General features: G+C 35.6%; 1 protein-coding gene across 6 annotated transcripts in view; it reads left to right on the top strand.

Moving 5' to 3' along the window:
* The window catches only part of LOC121415226 (multiple C2 and transmembrane domain-containing protein 1-like), a 99,669-nt gene that overhangs the window by 64,949 nt on the left and 17,665 nt on the right, over positions 1 to 17,055 (top strand). For all 6 annotated transcript variants that reach the window (XM_041608403.1, XM_041608402.1, XM_041608400.1 and 3 more), the window contains 9 exons: positions 6,628 to 6,816; positions 8,929 to 9,059; positions 10,345 to 10,531; positions 11,074 to 11,128; positions 12,390 to 12,428; positions 13,629 to 13,731; positions 14,734 to 14,836; positions 15,469 to 15,570; positions 16,060 to 16,134. In XM_041608403.1, the coding sequence (XP_041464337.1) occupies positions 6,628 to 6,816; positions 8,929 to 9,059; positions 10,345 to 10,531; positions 11,074 to 11,128; positions 12,390 to 12,428; positions 13,629 to 13,731; positions 14,734 to 14,836; positions 15,469 to 15,570; positions 16,060 to 16,134 (984 nt within the window). The remainder of the gene's footprint in view (positions 1 to 6,627; positions 6,817 to 8,928; positions 9,060 to 10,344; positions 10,532 to 11,073; positions 11,129 to 12,389; positions 12,429 to 13,628; positions 13,732 to 14,733; positions 14,837 to 15,468; positions 15,571 to 16,059; positions 16,135 to 17,055) is intronic.

Genomic DNA, 17,055 nt, shown 5'->3' on the forward strand with positions numbered 1-17,055 from the left:
GGCTTTTCCGCATTTTCCAAATGATAAAATGTGTGGATTTTCCATTAAAAGCCGAAGGGCCTTTTGAGTTTTGGGTGAAGATATCTTATATCCTGTAAGAAGCCTGTCTTCTTTTTGTTTTAGTTGCTTTGTGTTCATTGTCCCTCGTGTTCAAGCTTCTTGTACCTTTTCTCTCATAATTTGTTCTATTATTAGAACCATATTGATTTAAGGCACTTTTATAGCATTGCGCATTTGAAGAGAGCTTGTTTATTTGTATGTTGCTTTTGAAAATAGGAAGTTCAGTACTTTGTGTACTACATGTAGTCATCCGTGAAGTGGAGCCCTTTCCGAGAGTGGCATGATGATAATAAGCCTCCACAATTCACACGACGTAGGTATTACTGGCCCCATCGATGTTATGCTCAATCTCACAGTGGGCTTGGGAAAGGAAGCATGAGGGGGGAATTATCTTGTGAGGGGAAAGCTGAATGATTATTGTCAGGATGTGACTATCTCGCAGGAAAAAAAATAGATGCTCTGAACATCTTCAATTTGGTTGTAGAATGAAATTGAATGGAAAGAACTGATGGAGATGGAGATAGAGAGGGATTGGAGATAGGGGGAGGGGGCATTGCAAGAGAATAGCAATATACCATTATCTTGATATGTTCATTGTTATTGATGTTTTTGAATATGATTATAACATTTGACAATGATTTGTATCGTAGATATTATTTATAAATGTACGAAAATGAATTGTATCATAATTTTTATGTCATTTCTGTTGGGAAATGAATCTGAATTTGTATCTGAATTTGAGAAGAATGTAGGAAAAGTATATTTAATTAAAACGATATTTACTATTAGGTATTAGAATGTAAATCAAATTGAAAGTATTACTCCCCGGCAGATTAAGAAAAAGAAATATGTGAGAATTTATTACAAATGGAAGATTTCAAATACATGAAAATTCATACAAATGAAGATGAAGAAATAAACGGTTAAAACCCCACAAATAAATTTTCAGAGAGGTCTAAATCTCGCCAAAATTGCCCTACAATTGGCATGATTGTTTTATATTGGAATATGGAACAGAAAAAAAATGGATGAAGGGGAAGAAAGGGAGGAGAGAGCCAGTTTATATGTAACGAGATGGGGGGGGGACTATGCAGGGAAAAAAATACATGGGGCTCGGGGCAAATTTAACCCCCGAAATGCCCTACAGAGCCCTGGAATACTAAAAAAAAAAGAGCTCCTGAAACTCACATAGGGTTCAATGTAAAGTTTAATACAATGTGCCAAATTTGGTCTAGTGAGCTCAAAAGTAGTAGGAAAAAAAAAATTCCCGGGGGGGTATGAGATTCTGATATTCATCTTTAAAAAAAACCTCAGGCTGAGTATGTTTTGGTTTCACTTAGTTCAGTGCTGACTGTCGATGGTTATGATAAAATCTAATTCTATTTGCATGCATAAGGTATTCAGCAAGTGCACTTTATATGATTGTCAAGTGAAAAACTATTGAATGTGCATGTAATTTTAATGTAATTCATTTACTCATAGAAATGAGTCGTGACATGTGCCTGGATTATTGTTGTATCTATTCATGTATGTGCTTTTCAAGCGGAGCCTATTAAGTGCAAACTAACTATGTCACAGAATTTAAAGTAGTTGTACAAGGTAAGAGGAGAAATAGTGCAAATTATTATGTACCATTAATTTAGGACAAAGTGTAGTGGTCTTTTGCGGTATATCATAAAAATGCATGGTACATGTAGATGCTAGCCGTGAACACAGTGAACTAATATTTTAGAATTGATATTCATTGTTTGATCTCCACTGTCGGTAATAACGTTTTTTTAGGTTTCTTGCAATTTTCGGTAACTATATATATTGGAGAATAAGAGAGAAAGATAATGGTAAGAAAATTTTCATGTGTTTAAGAATTAAGGAGTGTACTATATATATACATGTATAGGCCTATAATTAGTATGTATCATAAAAATAATTGATGTCTTAATATGCTTTGCGATTCGCATTGCTAATCACGTTTTTTTTGTCCAGACAATTTGTGTCATTAAGCAATGAGAAAGAATAATTACTGTGCCAGATGTGGTTGTAGATCATTACGTGGCTGTTCCAAGGAATCAATTTCATGTTTGCTATGAGTGATGTAGATGTAAGAGCAATAATCAGCGACACACTGCGCAATAGCGATGGGGTGCATTCGATGTCATAACCCCCTCTTGTGTTTAATATTTCCCTCTTGTCTGTTTAATATTTTTTCTCATATCAACACTAGAATGAGAACAGCTGTGTTAGCAATCAATAGCTGACGATGAATAATGGCCGTTGTTAGTTTGTCATTATGATAGGAGAGCTAATAAGTTAAGGAGCGCGATGTTTTGCATCACTGTGCTTTCATCTTCTGTGGTGTCAACATGTTGGATCCTGGTCTGTCTCTCGGAATTTTGAGAAAGGAGTCGCTACCTGTCCGATATTTACGATTGTTCGCCGATAGTGAAAGTGCACATTTGATCCTAGTCTGGATTATTTTGTTGTTGGCCTAGATTTGCTTGATAATCCAATGCTGTTTTGTTGAGAAATTTGGTTTTTGTTCTTCTGATTTGCTGCCAACAAGTTTACTTGGATAAAAGTCTCATCCGTCAACTTACATGGAAAAAAAGGGAAACTTTTTACTAACTAAAAAGTAATTGCAGAGGCTAATTTGAACTAGATGACTCTAGGAGTGCATTGTAATAAACACTTCTTTTTTATTACTGTGCCTACATAATGTATTGTGATTATGCAGAAAAGGAACTGTGATTTCTTCAACAGTATTAGGTAACATATGGCTACCTAGTGCTTGATTCTTTGGATGGCTTCATAGAACTATGAGGTGTTTCATGAAGCTTCTTTTGAGTGACTTTCACTGACAAATTTGTTCTGAGCCAATCAGATACTAGGATTTCAGTAGCTTATAACAGTTGCCAGTAAAGCTCACTTAGTTTCTGTTTTGTGATAAGCCACATTAAGAAAAGGATGAAAATTCCTTTAAATTATCATTTCAACATATCTTATACCAGCATTTGTTCTGATGGATTTTTTTCTATCCATTTAAAAATGGAATTGCACACTTGTTGAGACTGTCTTGTAATTGAGATATCTAGAGAAAGCACCCTCGATTTATTTGATTTGTCAGAGCTTTACATTTTGATGAATTGAGTAAACAGTGAAACTTAACACTGTCTCACTATGATTGATAGTATTGTCCCATGATTTGTTAAATTACAGGACAGCAATCTATGTGGTAATTCAACTCATCGGGAGTGCCTCTTTTCAAAAACATTCTCAGAAAATGCACTAGTTTTTATTCATGGGTGTGCTGACATTCGGATTTGGATTCACCATTCTGTCTTCATGTTACTTGGCGTACAAGAACTGCTTGTTGAACCTAGAGTCTTTTGATGTCAGATTTATCGGCTTTGGAAATGCATGGAGTGTGCTTTGATTTCTAATAGGGATCTCCAATCCTGTTCTTATCTGACTCTGCATATGTTGCTGTCGATTGAATCCTCATTACCAGTATCATCTTAACTCTCTGATTACCCAAACTTGTCAACTTCTTGGACACCAAGATGGAAAGCTTAGAGGGGAGAAAGCAAAGGCTCAAAAGGCTATCCGATCAATCCTCGGATGATTTCCTGGAAGAAGCTGAGAATGCCTTGAGAGATAAACCTGTCCCTGCTACTTCCGCAGTGACTGTTGTTACTACTTCTGCTGCTGCTGCTACTGCGTCGTCACCCCCACCGACCAGTGGGGCAAGTAGCAGCTCGGGCCACTCTTCTTGGGTGAGTGGGTTTATCAGGGATAAAATTCCATGGGGGTTAGTGGGCAATTTCATCCCCGAAATGCTCAAAAGATCTCTGGAAAAAAAAAGATCCCCCAAATCCCCATTCATTTCAGTGTTGAAGCTTATCTAATGATATAGATCTAGGCAATCTGTTGTAAAAAAGTAGCCTCCTTAAATTATATACTTTTGCCTGAGGTTATAAGGTCGTTTTCATTTGAAAAAATTATTAAATATTTGTAAAGAAAGGGCCCCTCCCCCCCCAAAAAAAAAGTGTTTTTGGTAGTGGTCAATGTTTAGTGGTTTTGACTCGTACATTTCAATCAGAGGAACCACATCAGTGAGAGGGACATGGATTCAAATTCAGCCATTGTGTTTTACAATCTATCCAGGCAGGTGTTTCATAAAGCTCTTTGTAAATTAATTAATTTTTATGTGGACAAAACAATAAAATAAAAATAATGAATAGCTAGGAACATAGTATTGGTAAAGTGAAACTAAATTGAATTGTTCAGTTGAAATATTTTTCTCTTGCTCAATTTTTGAGTGGTGGTTCCTTTTTTATTCGATTTATTTTCAAGCTTTGGCTTCGTCTATTTAGTTATTTATTTTATTTCCAGGCAAAAGAAAAACAAGAATAAAAACGAAGAAATTACCACCGACTAGTGCCTGAGGATGACTAAAAGAAAAACTAGTTTCTGTTATGAAGCTCTCTTCACTAGTCGGGGTTTACAAATATACAAAAATATAATCGGTATAAAATGACAATATATGTGTTTAGATGCATTACTTATTTAAACAAAGAACCTAATAATAAAGAGTATTGTTTCCATGTGCAATTATAATATCCAGTCAATAAGAAATGTTCACGTATTAAAATAAACAATGTTATGCTATTATCAGATAGTAAAGCCTGAGGTGGAGTTGCATATATTATTGTGAGCACTTAGTTAAATGTTACCATATCCACAATAGTCGAACTTGAACTTGACAACAATAATCATGGTACAAAGTAACACAAAAAGCAAAGAGTATCAAAGTAATTGTCAGATGTCAATAATTAGACAACAAATTATCATCTCAGTCTTGATATTATTGATCAAAATCCACTCCAGAAAATGACTACAAGAGAAGTGGTTGGTTGTTAACTGATTACGTTTCAATATGATGGAAAGATAATTTTATGAATGTCGGTCGATTGTGAAGTTTACCGATTCGGTTTGCTTTGTGAGCATATGGTCGAGATACTTGTGCACAGATGCGTTTGTGTAAAGTAATTGAATTACAATTATAACCAAAAGTAGGTTCTTTTATAACAATTAAGGGTCTTTCATTAAAGCCACTTGTAAAATTATGCATGGCTTCACAAATAACTGGGATATAAATAACCAGCATAGAAGCAATTGAAAAGTCAATGATATTTAACAAAATATGAGTAATTTACAGTTGCGTGGTGGGGCAAAAACTGTTTGAGTTGGCCAAACATGCCATATGCAGGAAAATAAAGAGAAAATTGTGAGTGAGCAGAGCTAACAAATAGCATTATAATAATATTTTGGGGGTTGGCAGAAAGCTTCATGTATGGCATTACACAAGTCTACAAATATGCTTGTCTTTGTCATGAAATTTGGGTCATTAATTCCTTACACTAGACAGGAGATTTTTTGATATCCCAATTTCTACATCCACTCATTTAATACGGTAGATTGTGATTACAAGGGCCATTCATGTAGAGCATGATTATTGCATGAATATTGATTTTTCAGCTGACTTTTAATTTCCTGTTTGTCATATTCATGTCCTTGGTTCTGTCTGCCTTAGAGAGTTTTTGCACCACCATGTAGAATGAATTCTAGAACACAGTAAATGTATTGAAAATGCAGGTCAAATCACAATATATAGTTGGAAGGTCATTGTTGAAAATCAACAAACGGAACTTTCGTTCGTCCTTAGTATTGGAGTTATTGTTCAGGGATGGGGGTGAACTATTGTGCCATTCACCCCCCCCTTGAATATTAATGATGTCATGTATTTACGCCCATGCTCTTATTGAAGGGTTTAGGATTATTTTCCCCAATATTTCACTCTAATTCAGGTCATTATTAGCTCTGTTATCTTCTCTGATGGGATTACAGGTCTTCTTAAAAGCTTGTAATGATTTTTTTTAGAATGGAAGAGGGTGAAGGAAGGTAGAGAGAGGGAAAAGAGGCTGAGAGAGAGAGAGAGATGGAGTACATTTCAATCTAATTTGTTTTTTGGGGGGCAGATTTTTTTAGGGCCTATTTTTGTTTCACTTGCAGCTTACTTAGAACAATCATTTTGAAATTCCATTTTCAAACACACTTCCAAGGAGCACTGTTTATTTTTACTTATTTGCCACAAAAGTTACACTCTCTTCGCTATGTTGACCTGAAATGAGGGGTCACGTTAGGATGCATGTTTTTTTGTTGTTGTAAGATCTATTACCCTGTATTCTGATCTCTGGTTTAACGTCTAGAATCGATGTTGCATTTATTCTTCCCTTAATACCGTCTTTGTGGATAAATGCCAATAGTAGATGCATCTGTTTGCGAGTATGCAATTGGCGTTTACTATCCTAACTGCTGGACCATGTTTATTAATGTGAAGCTCTTTTCCATTTATGACCTGGACACAAAGGCCTGACTGCATCACAAGATCACTTGATTCTAAATACCATGGATTAGTTTGAAAATATGGACTTCAAGTATTGATATCTTAATTGAAATTTTTACAGTTTTCATTAAATTTTCTGTATGTTCTCCCCCCCACCTCTGCAGTTCAATCTTCGGCTGAGACGAGACAACGAGATGAGGTCAGGGAGTCAGAGAAAAGGGAAATCCCAAACATGGATAGGGGTGGTGACCATCACACTCCTGGAGGGACGGAATATGGTCCCTATGGATGATAATGGACTGAGCGACCCCTACGTCAAGTTCAAACTCGGCGGAGAAAAATGGAAGTCAAGGGTATGTTGTTTTTTTTTTCTTCTGAGAACAAGACACCGTTCTCATACTTTCTTAAACTAGTTTACTGGAAATTGGTTCAGGAAATTAGTTTGGAAGATCACTTTGCTAGCATTCCCATTTGATCAGCCGAAAGTGGTTTTCAAAACCTCTTCATGTAAAGTGGTCCTGTTGCTATGGGAACGCTCTCAGTGGGATGACATGTTTCGCATGAAATTTGAAACCGCAGTGAGACAATCTACACACAGTGTGTGGAGTAGCGCGCTCAAAATGTACGAAGACCGCTTCTTGAAAAACGGTTGTGTCCTCCCTTACGCTAAAAACAGTTTAACAAGGCAAAGATCGCTTTGACTGTTCTCATTAGGAGTTAAACTAGTTTCCACTAAACCGGTTTCCAGTAAACTAGTTTTAGGACGGTAGTGAGAACGGTGTTCAAGACAGACATACTGCTGTCCAACGAGAAAAGGTGGCAACTCTGATTGTTATCAAGTTTTTTAAGGATAATTTCTGTATGCTAGACATGATACTAAAGGCATTGGAATCACATAGCCCTGATTTTTTTGCAATATATGTTTTAGAAGCAAGTAACTCCATAAAACAGCTCATTTTCCTCATTTACTAAAGAAAGTTATTCCACAGATTTGTTTCCTTTTTGTTATTGGACGGCAGCATGAATACCTTGAATTTCATGTTATTGTAGAAGTATTGTTGTTTGTCTACGTTTATCTACATTTTTATACCACTTTATATGAAGTAGTTTTGAAAACCACTTTGATCAAATTGGAACGCTAGCAAAGCGATCTTCCAAACTGGTTTCCTGAACCGATTTCCAGGAAACTAGTTGTAGAAAATATAATGAGAACAGTGTCTCTGATTGCTTGAATATCTGATCAGGGTGGCCGTTCTGAAGCTGGGATATACATGCATGTATATGCAGGTTTTAGAAACATTTTATAAGCACTTTATAAATATTGCATATTATCATGACATACTGGCTTATTTCATAAGCACCAGCATATTTATGAGTTGCCTTGAAATCATATATTTTGGGTTTATATTCCCAATCTCACACGCAAAACCTCTTTGCAATAGATACTTGGCTGTTAAAAAGTGGGTAATTTGATGCCAAATGATGTTATCTATGGGATAAGCCGCTAACATATTTTATGTTGTAATTAAACTGATAAATTAGTAAGAATATTCAGTGCATATATAGTAATATATCATCCAATATCTCTATGTGTTTCCAAACAACTTAATTCCTGCCAGGCACCCATGTCATAGCAAGCAGAATCAACTAAAAGTCAAAGCTGATTTAATTTTTTGCCCAAACTTAACGATTGCAACCAAACTTGAAATACCTGTATTCATATTTTTGTCAATAACTTCATATACATGTAGACTACAAACCAGGTTTGTTGACTGAGCTTTTAGATAACTGCAATGTACTGCACTTTGGTTGTAGAATAGCCTACTCATGTTGTGTGTGATACAAGGGTTACTTTATCTTGCCCACTGTATCAACTGTAGCATTTGAGTTTGAAAACTCTTATTGGAATGTTCCCCCAGGAGTTGAGAAATGCATTTAGGATATTATGTGGGCAAGCAAGAATGTTATGACCAAAGATGGTATTCAATTCAGTTCTTAAATGAGAATTTTAAGTATTTTGCTGAAGTAATTTGCTTAACCATCATTGGCAATCAATTTTATTTTTTGGCTTAGTATTTTGCGCAAATCTATGAAAAAGTCAGCCGTCTGGATTAAGTCTGACTTGTGTGCAGATTGCATGTACGTAAAGTCGGTCATGCTTCGCACAGCTGGATTCACTGTGCATTATTTCGGCTTGGGCTTAATGACGTCACAGTGGTTATTAGTGTGTATTTTGCTCAAAGTTGGCTTGATAAAATAAAATATTTAGAATTGAATTGAATACGAATATAAGAACTTTGTTATTTAGCCAAGTAAAATACAGGTACTAAGTATTTTAATTAATACTAAAATTAAATACCGGCCCTTGGTAATATCATATCTCTTATCAAAGCACGTTGAGGTGTTATTCTTTTGTATTATGATCTCTATAAAAGTGGAATATTATTATTTTTCTATGTTTTTAGGTTGAGAGTAAAACACTAAATCCAAAATGGATGGAACAGTTTGACCTGAGGATGTACGAGGAGCAATCTTCAATGCTGGAAATCTCAGTCTGGGATAAAGACTTGGGATCTAAGGATGATATCATGGGAAGGTAGGCCAAATGGAGGAGGGTGGAGGTGGTGGTGGGGTGATGATGATGGTGATGATGGTGTTGATGACGTTGATGATGATGATGGTGGTGGTTGATGATGATGATGATGATGGTGGTTGATGATGATGATAATGATGATGATGATGATGGTGACGATGATGATGATGATGATGATGGTGGTTGATGATGTTGATGATGATGATGATTCTGATGATGGTGATTCTGATGATGATTTTGATGGCAGTGGTCATAGTGGTAGAGCTTGTGGGAATGGTGGAGCTTGTAGGGATGTTGGTGGTGATTATGAGGTTGGTGATTTTAAGGAATAAGGTAATAATCAAAATGATGTTCGTGGTTATGATCTAGTGATGATTGTGGTTGTGATCTAATGATGATCTTAGGATGTAAGAGGAGCAATCTTTAACCCTGGAAATATCAGTCTAAGGATGATATCATGGGAAGATACATAGAATGGGTGCAGGAGGGGTAGAGGTGGTGGTGGTAGTGATTGGTGTTTCTGGTGGTGGTAGTGATGATGATGATGGTGATGATTATGATGGTGGTGGTGGTCGTGGTGGTGATGATGATGATTCTGATGATTTTGATGGCAGTGGTCATGGTGGTCGAGCTTGTGGGGATGGTGGAGCTTGTAGGGATGGTAATCAAAATGATGATTGTGGTTATGATCTAGTGATGATCTGAGGAGCAATCTTCAACCATGGAAATCTTGGTCTAGGATGAAGACTTGGGATCTAAGGATGTTATCATTGGAAAGGAAATGGTTACAGGAAGATGGAGATGGTGGTAGGGGTGATGATTATGAGGTTGATGATTGTAACGAATAAGTAGATAATCAAAATGGTGATTGTTGTTATGATCTAGTGATGATCTACATGTAGTTGTTGATGATGTAATCTTATTGATGGGATTATGGTATTGATTATGATGATGTTGATGATGAAGATGTTGTTGTTGTTTATGATGACGGTGGTGGTGGCTGATGATGATGATGAAGAAGATGACACTGTTAATGATGATGGTGATGATGATGATAATAAAGATGAAGATGAATATCATGATGATGATGACAATGACAACAATGATTATGATGATGGTGATGAAGTTGATGAGAAAAAAGAACAGTCAATTTGATAAAACTAATAGTGAAAAAATAACAAAATTTATGTAAAATCTATAAAAAAAGTCACCCAAAATGTTTGATATAATATGATACAATGAACCAAATTAACATATTTTATGATATTTTTACTGGTTCTGTTTGTAGGTCACATATTGACCTTTCGACCCTTGACATGGAACAGACCCATCAGATGACCATTGAATTAGAGGACAATGCAGGAACGCTGGACATCTTACTGACCATCAGCGGTACTGTAGGAACAGAGAACGTTTCGGACCTTGCGAACTATAAACATGATCCAAACCTGAAGAGGGAGCTCTGCCTCAAATATGTAAGTGAATCCTCTTGCTAAGCAGTGGTGTAAATTCAGGGGTTGCTTTAGTATGTGTGAATTTATCGAGTGTGATAACTTGAGTTCAAATGTCAAATAATTTGAGTCTTATACAACAAAAGTTTTTGTATGTCTCTTAATGACTTTCACTCAACTTGGAATGGTAAATTTGGTCTAATTATTTGAAATATCTTGTACAATCTAAATGTGCTTTCACATTATATTCTATTTCATTATTTTATTTAATATTTGGCCATGGATCTGTAGAATTCTTTCCTTCTTGAAGACTTAAATTTTCTAGGTTAGTTGCATATTGTATGTGATGAAATAAGATAGTAAAAGACCATTGAATAATTTTATTTTGCCCACTTTTTGTTTAATGCATCATAATAATATCTCAGACCACCCACATCATATGTGTTTCATAATTGTTAAGTGTATACATTTGAACTTACTTTAAGAAATACTTTGTGTTTGTTGTTGTAATGTTTCAGAAATAAGCAATAGAAGTGTTTTTTTTTTCCTTTGCTTTTATTCGCTAGGGGCTGCTCAACTCTTTTAAAGACATCAAGGATGTCGGCTGGTTACAGGTCAAAGGTGAGACAAGTCTGACATTTAAAATGCATAATTCAGTATGTGACCTGCCACTCCAAAACCAACAATAGGTCACCCAAAAATGAATTTCGATATTTCTGTTGAGTTGGAAAAGCACATCCTGAGCTTTGAAATTATATCTGACTTGTCAAAATTGATCATCAATTACTCACACAAGTACATGTACATGGTACTTGATTGCAGAAGAAACTAAAGAGAGAGCTTCAAGAAATGTAAGGGAGAAAATAAGTTTTAAATTTGGGGTTCATTCAAGAATGAGATATGCACACTGCTCTTTCCTAGAAACCTCCAAGCAGTCACTGAAAATTTTGTCAAAGAAAATCTTGTATCTTGTTTTCTGTTCAAATTTACAACTTGAAATTTTGACAGTATGAAGAATAAGAATTGGGTGATTCCATGCTAGAAAAATCAGCAATTTTTACAACACTTTTCAACCTGCTGTCCAAACAACGAGGAACTTCAATTCGTTTTGTGGTGATGTAAAAGCACTACTGGTTAGTAATGTAAAAAAAAACAACCAATAAAATGTTTTCCATTGATGAATTAGGGGTGAAAATGTTGCGTGTTGTATGGGATATTTCTTGAGTCCTGTACGACATGACATTTTCACCTGTAATTCACACGTACTCAAACATTTTTTGTTGTTTATCAGTTTTTCACATCACTACCCGCTTTAACAACTTTATCATTGACAAAAAAATTAAGTTTTATTGCTCCAGCATTCAGCTAAGAGGCTATAAATTGTTTTTTTAACATCCCGTAGGACACATATGAAATTGCCCAATTACTCTTTGAAATTTAGCTATTTTTTAGTTTTGCTTTTCAAAAACAAAATTACTATTTTGGCTATTTAGAGTAAACCTTCCCTGATGTCTTACTGTTGGTATACGGGTGGTTGGTCACATATAGAGTTGAACTCGGTAATATTTAGCAAGTGTGATGAAGTTCATACACAGAGTTGTGATTTAGATAAAAACTTGACATCTTATCAACTGAAGATTCATGCTTCGAATATATAAATTTCACATACTTTTCATTGATACGATTGTTATTTGTATAATTTTTTGACAAAATGATTGCTACTGATTTCCATTATTATTGATATTATTGAGAATGAAATATGTGAACACAAAGAATAAATTTCTGCAGAAAAGGGTAAATTTAGGTACGAGATGCCCATCATGTGGTAATAAACAATATTTATATAATGACATGCATTTTTTTCCTGATTTTGATTTTACAGTAATCAAAGCACAAAATCTTCAAGCAGCTGATATTGGAGGTAAGTATGAAATAACAACTGTTGTCAAGGTGACGGGACAAATTATTTATTCTGTTGTAATTTAGAAGTAGCACTCTTTCTGAAGACAATCTTTTTTTTTTATTAAAAGGAGCTAGAGAAAGAAAGGAAAGCTCTTTTCTTTAAAAAGGGCTTGTAAACTGAAATGAAACATGCATTTTTAAGATCAAATAAGCAAGCATTACCCATACTTGTGAATAAAATAAATGTTAATCTTACCTCTGTTTGCTTGGAGCAAAATACCTGTATTTGTTTTATTCACAAGTATGGGTAATGCTTGCTTATTCATTCTTAAAAATGTATGATTGGAAAATACATCACACAGTGCAATGCTACCGATGTTAGTTCACATTGCAATATACTTCCATGTTGTGCAAACTCTAGATAATGATTACGTTCGTGGTGACTTTATACATCATAGCTGGTTATGTGATAGAAAGCCACCTTGTGTTTGATGGGTAAAAACTATCATTTGTTACATATTTAATTTTCACTAATTAGACTAAAAATAGTCATCGTGGGCTCCGTAACACAAAGGTTTGCGATGAATTGCAAATATGAAAGAACAGCATTTATTGGTTCCCGGTCAGTATTTTAAACAGAGCGCGCATGCAACGATGATCTTGATTGGTCATTGGTATTTAGCGATTGATTGCAAACCTTCGTGTAACGGAGCCCAGGTTTTAATTCCGGTTTAGTCCCCGACGAATGGGGTGGCTGGATTCACCTCACACTCAAAGAGATCACCCTCACCCCCTGCCTTCCTTTCACTCTATCTGGTGCATTCTCCTCCCTCAACGTAGCCCTCCTACTCTCATCCACTAGTCTGCTATGCAGACTCTGAATGGCTTGTGAGGTGGGATCTGCTTCGCAAACCAGCCTGAAAGGGCGAACGAAGTGCAGCCTCAGTAGACCTAGTCTGCTATGCAGACTCCTTGAATCAGCTGTGGTACACACTGCAGATGTGGGTCTACATTTGTAGACTAGTCATCCACCACTTGCGTTTTCCACGTCTTCTCCGATCGCCCCCCTCCCCATGCCCCTGTAAACACTTACTGTCTTCTGATAAAGTAAGTATTAAATGCTATATTAGCAAATACAATAAGTAGTTTTATTATTTTTTAAGTAAGTTTCAGGGAATTATCTCTCAGTTTGAATTGAAATGATCTTGTCTCTGTGCAGGTAAAAGTGATCCATTCTGTGTGTTAGAGTTGGTCAATGCCAGACTACAGACTCAAACAGTTTACAAGACATTACATCCTGAGTGGGGAAAGGTCTTTACATTGTAAGTTATTCATTTATATACTAATAAAACAATTATAAGGCTGTAAATTAGGTTTATTACGTCTTAATTCTTAAGGGATGGTGCAAGAGAATATTTGCAATCAATCGCAAATATTTTGTTGCACTTTTACAAGTTATAAATCAATTTTAACTTCAGCAAATCAGATTGCACTGCTTGTTTCAAGAAGCAGATTAGCAATCAATTACATATTTGCAATTAATCAAAAAAATATAGACTTGCAATTAACAACAATTTTTTTGCAATGCCCCATGATAGAGCCTGCCGTAACTTGTAAATATTACTATATGTTATGAAAATTTCCAAATATATATTTACAGCCGTGCTATTCTTGACACTGTAGTTTCATGTCAATATATATTCTGTTCTCAGAAAAAAAAGAATAAAATAAGAATTAATATTGGCAAAAATCATTTTGTAAATCGTCATGAATAGTCTAATATGACATTTAAATGGCTTTGGTACTACAGAAAGAACTCAGAATTATGCATTATTGCCAGTAGCTGGTAGAGTAATCTTGTATTAGAAATTAGTATAATTCTCTTGCTAGATATTGTCTGCCGTGAGATTATATGATTCATCTTGTCTATTTGTGTCCCTCTTTTTGTGTGTGTCTCTCTCTCTTTCTCTCATGCATACTCCCCCCCCCTTTCGTCAAACTTATATCCTCTCTTTGTTTCTTCCTTCTATCTTTTCTACTGTGTCTTACCCACTCCCTCTTTGTCCACTCTTTCCCTTTCTTTATCTCTCTTTACCCCTCCCACTATCTCTGTATCTTTCCATCTCTCTCTTGCTCTCTCTGTCCATCTCTCTCTTTATCTTTTTCTCTCTCTCTCTTTCTTTCTGTTTATTTGTCTCTCTTCTTCTCTCTCTCCCTCTGTCTTTCCTCTTTCTCTCTCTCTCTTTTTCTTCTTCAATCTCCCCTTCTGCATTTCTCACTCCCACTCCCCTTCTTGCCCTCTATCTGTCTGCCTCCCTCTCTAGGCAAATCAAGGACATTCATTCCGTATTAGAGGTGACGGTGTACGATGAAGATAAGCATGGTAGTCCCGAGTTCCTGGGGAAGGTAGCAATTCCAATCTTGAAGGTAGGACCATCGTACATTCAGATTCCTTGGCATATGATTTAATAAACCACAATGGTTTTACCGCAGCTTGGGTTGTGTGTCTGTTTGATTTATTCTTGGCTTCATTTTTTATGGGGAGGGGGAATTGTGGTGGTGTTGTTTGGCAATATACAATCAATATGCCATATTGTAAGTGGCCCTTATATTTTCATATATATTGATTGTTTTTTTTTCCATTTGTGTTTGTTTAATAAAGTACCAAAATGATAAAGCAGAAATCTCTGAATCCCCTTATATTTTAATGCTTTGGTATACACCACATTTGAAATAAAACTATTCGTTTTTTTTCCTTTGTTGAAACTGCATTACAAAAAAAATTAGGGCAAACAAAAATTGAAGTTTTATTATGGTACATTTAATACATTTTTATGGCACCTGTGACAGAAAGAATGTCTATTTCTGTATTCTTGTCCTTATTTTTACAGGTGAAATGTGGAGAGAGGAGGCTGTACAAACTGAAAGAACTGCATTACAATAAAACTTAGGGCAAACAAAAATTCAAGTTTTTTTTTCTTTGGTACATTTAATACATTTTTATGGCAGCTGTGACAGAAAGAATTTCTATTTATGCATTCTTGTCATCATTTTTACAGGTGAAATGTGGAGAGAGGAGGCCGTACACACTGAAAGACAAGAAACTGAAGAGAAGAGCCAAAGGAACTATTCTACTGGAGCTTGACTTCATCTACAATGATGTAAGATCAAGGACTTGCAATAGAAATTAATCAAAGAGGAGTAGTATAACCTTAGTCATGCCAAATATGAAAGAAAAAGTGGGAGAAAATGTCATCAGCTTGTGTATTCATGGCAACATGCAAAAGGCTGTATCACCAAAGTGATGCAAAACTTTGTGTAACTTCATTATTTTGCATCAGATTTTGAAGAAACTTTCAATTGGTAACAATGTTTGGGTCCAAGAAAGTCTTTAAAATCCTGTTTATGATCATGATGCGGATTCATTATTCTTTCCACTTATGCATGATATTTGGGATATTACATTGTTGAACTATAGGGAGGAGCTACTCGCATATGACATCACAAATTAAAAAAAATTAAATTGTTTAGCTTTATTATTTCTTTGATGGATAGTCATCAAACCTTCACCCATATTTTTCTTTATTTTTTCTGCTTTTTTTAAAACTGACTTATCGTCAGAGTGACCTCTTCAATGATTTTGTTCTTAGGTCAAAGCTGCTATTCGAACCTTCAATCCAAGAGAAAACAAGTATATGGAACAAGAACAAAGATTCAAGATATCAGTAAGTATACAATGAAACCAACAACGCTGGAATATTTTGACCAGACTAACGATATAAACCTTCACCAGGGTCAGTGGCGGACCGTGGGCCCGTTGCAGAAAGAGTTGCAATCAAACGCAACTCTAAAAATCATGCGCAACTTCATTTTCAGCCAATCAACAGTGCGCATTTGGGACTTGCGATTGATTTTTTGACTTGCGTTTAAACGCAACTCTTTCTGCAACGGACCCCGTGACCCGGAGGAGACAAAGCATTGGAGGGGCACTGTATTGTTTGTGAACAATGCTGTGCCCCTCCAATGCTTTCTCTCAGGGTCACGGTCCACCACTGACCAGGGTCCTGTTTTCTAAAGACAAAAACAACAAATGCAAACTTTTTGTAACAAGTTTACTATCAGCCAATCAGATTGATGGATTTCAGTAGCTTTTAACTCTATTTGCAAATTTGTTATTGTAACAAGTTTTGTGAAACAGGCTCCAGATCATAATAATCTGGCACTACAGCTACTTATTGTGGAATAATAATGATAATAAATTGGTACTTATATATCGCATAATCAATTGAAATTGCTCTATGCGCTTTGTACAAATTGCTCTCCAATATTACAGTTACACTACAACAAAAATCAATTTGTTTTCAAATTTCTTTTAAAAGATTCAACAGGTACATGATTGAATTGGTAAACTATTCCATAATTTGGGACCGCAAAAATCAAAACTAGCTTCCCCCCCTATTGAAACAACTCTAAGAATTTGTAAAATTGTAGTGTCTGCACAAGAATGAAGTCTATAATGTGGCCGGTGTGGGGATCTAAGTAAACTATAGAGGTATTCGGGTGCCATTTTATGCACACACTTAAGAACTAAGAGTGCAACTTTGTAACAAATGAATAGTTATCGGTTTAGATTCTATATGGATTTT

This window comes from Lytechinus variegatus, chromosome 5 (assembly GCF_018143015.1).
Source record: "Lytechinus variegatus isolate NC3 chromosome 5, Lvar_3.0, whole genome shotgun sequence".
Lineage (NCBI taxonomy): Eukaryota > Metazoa > Echinodermata > Echinoidea > Temnopleuroida > Toxopneustidae > Lytechinus > Lytechinus variegatus.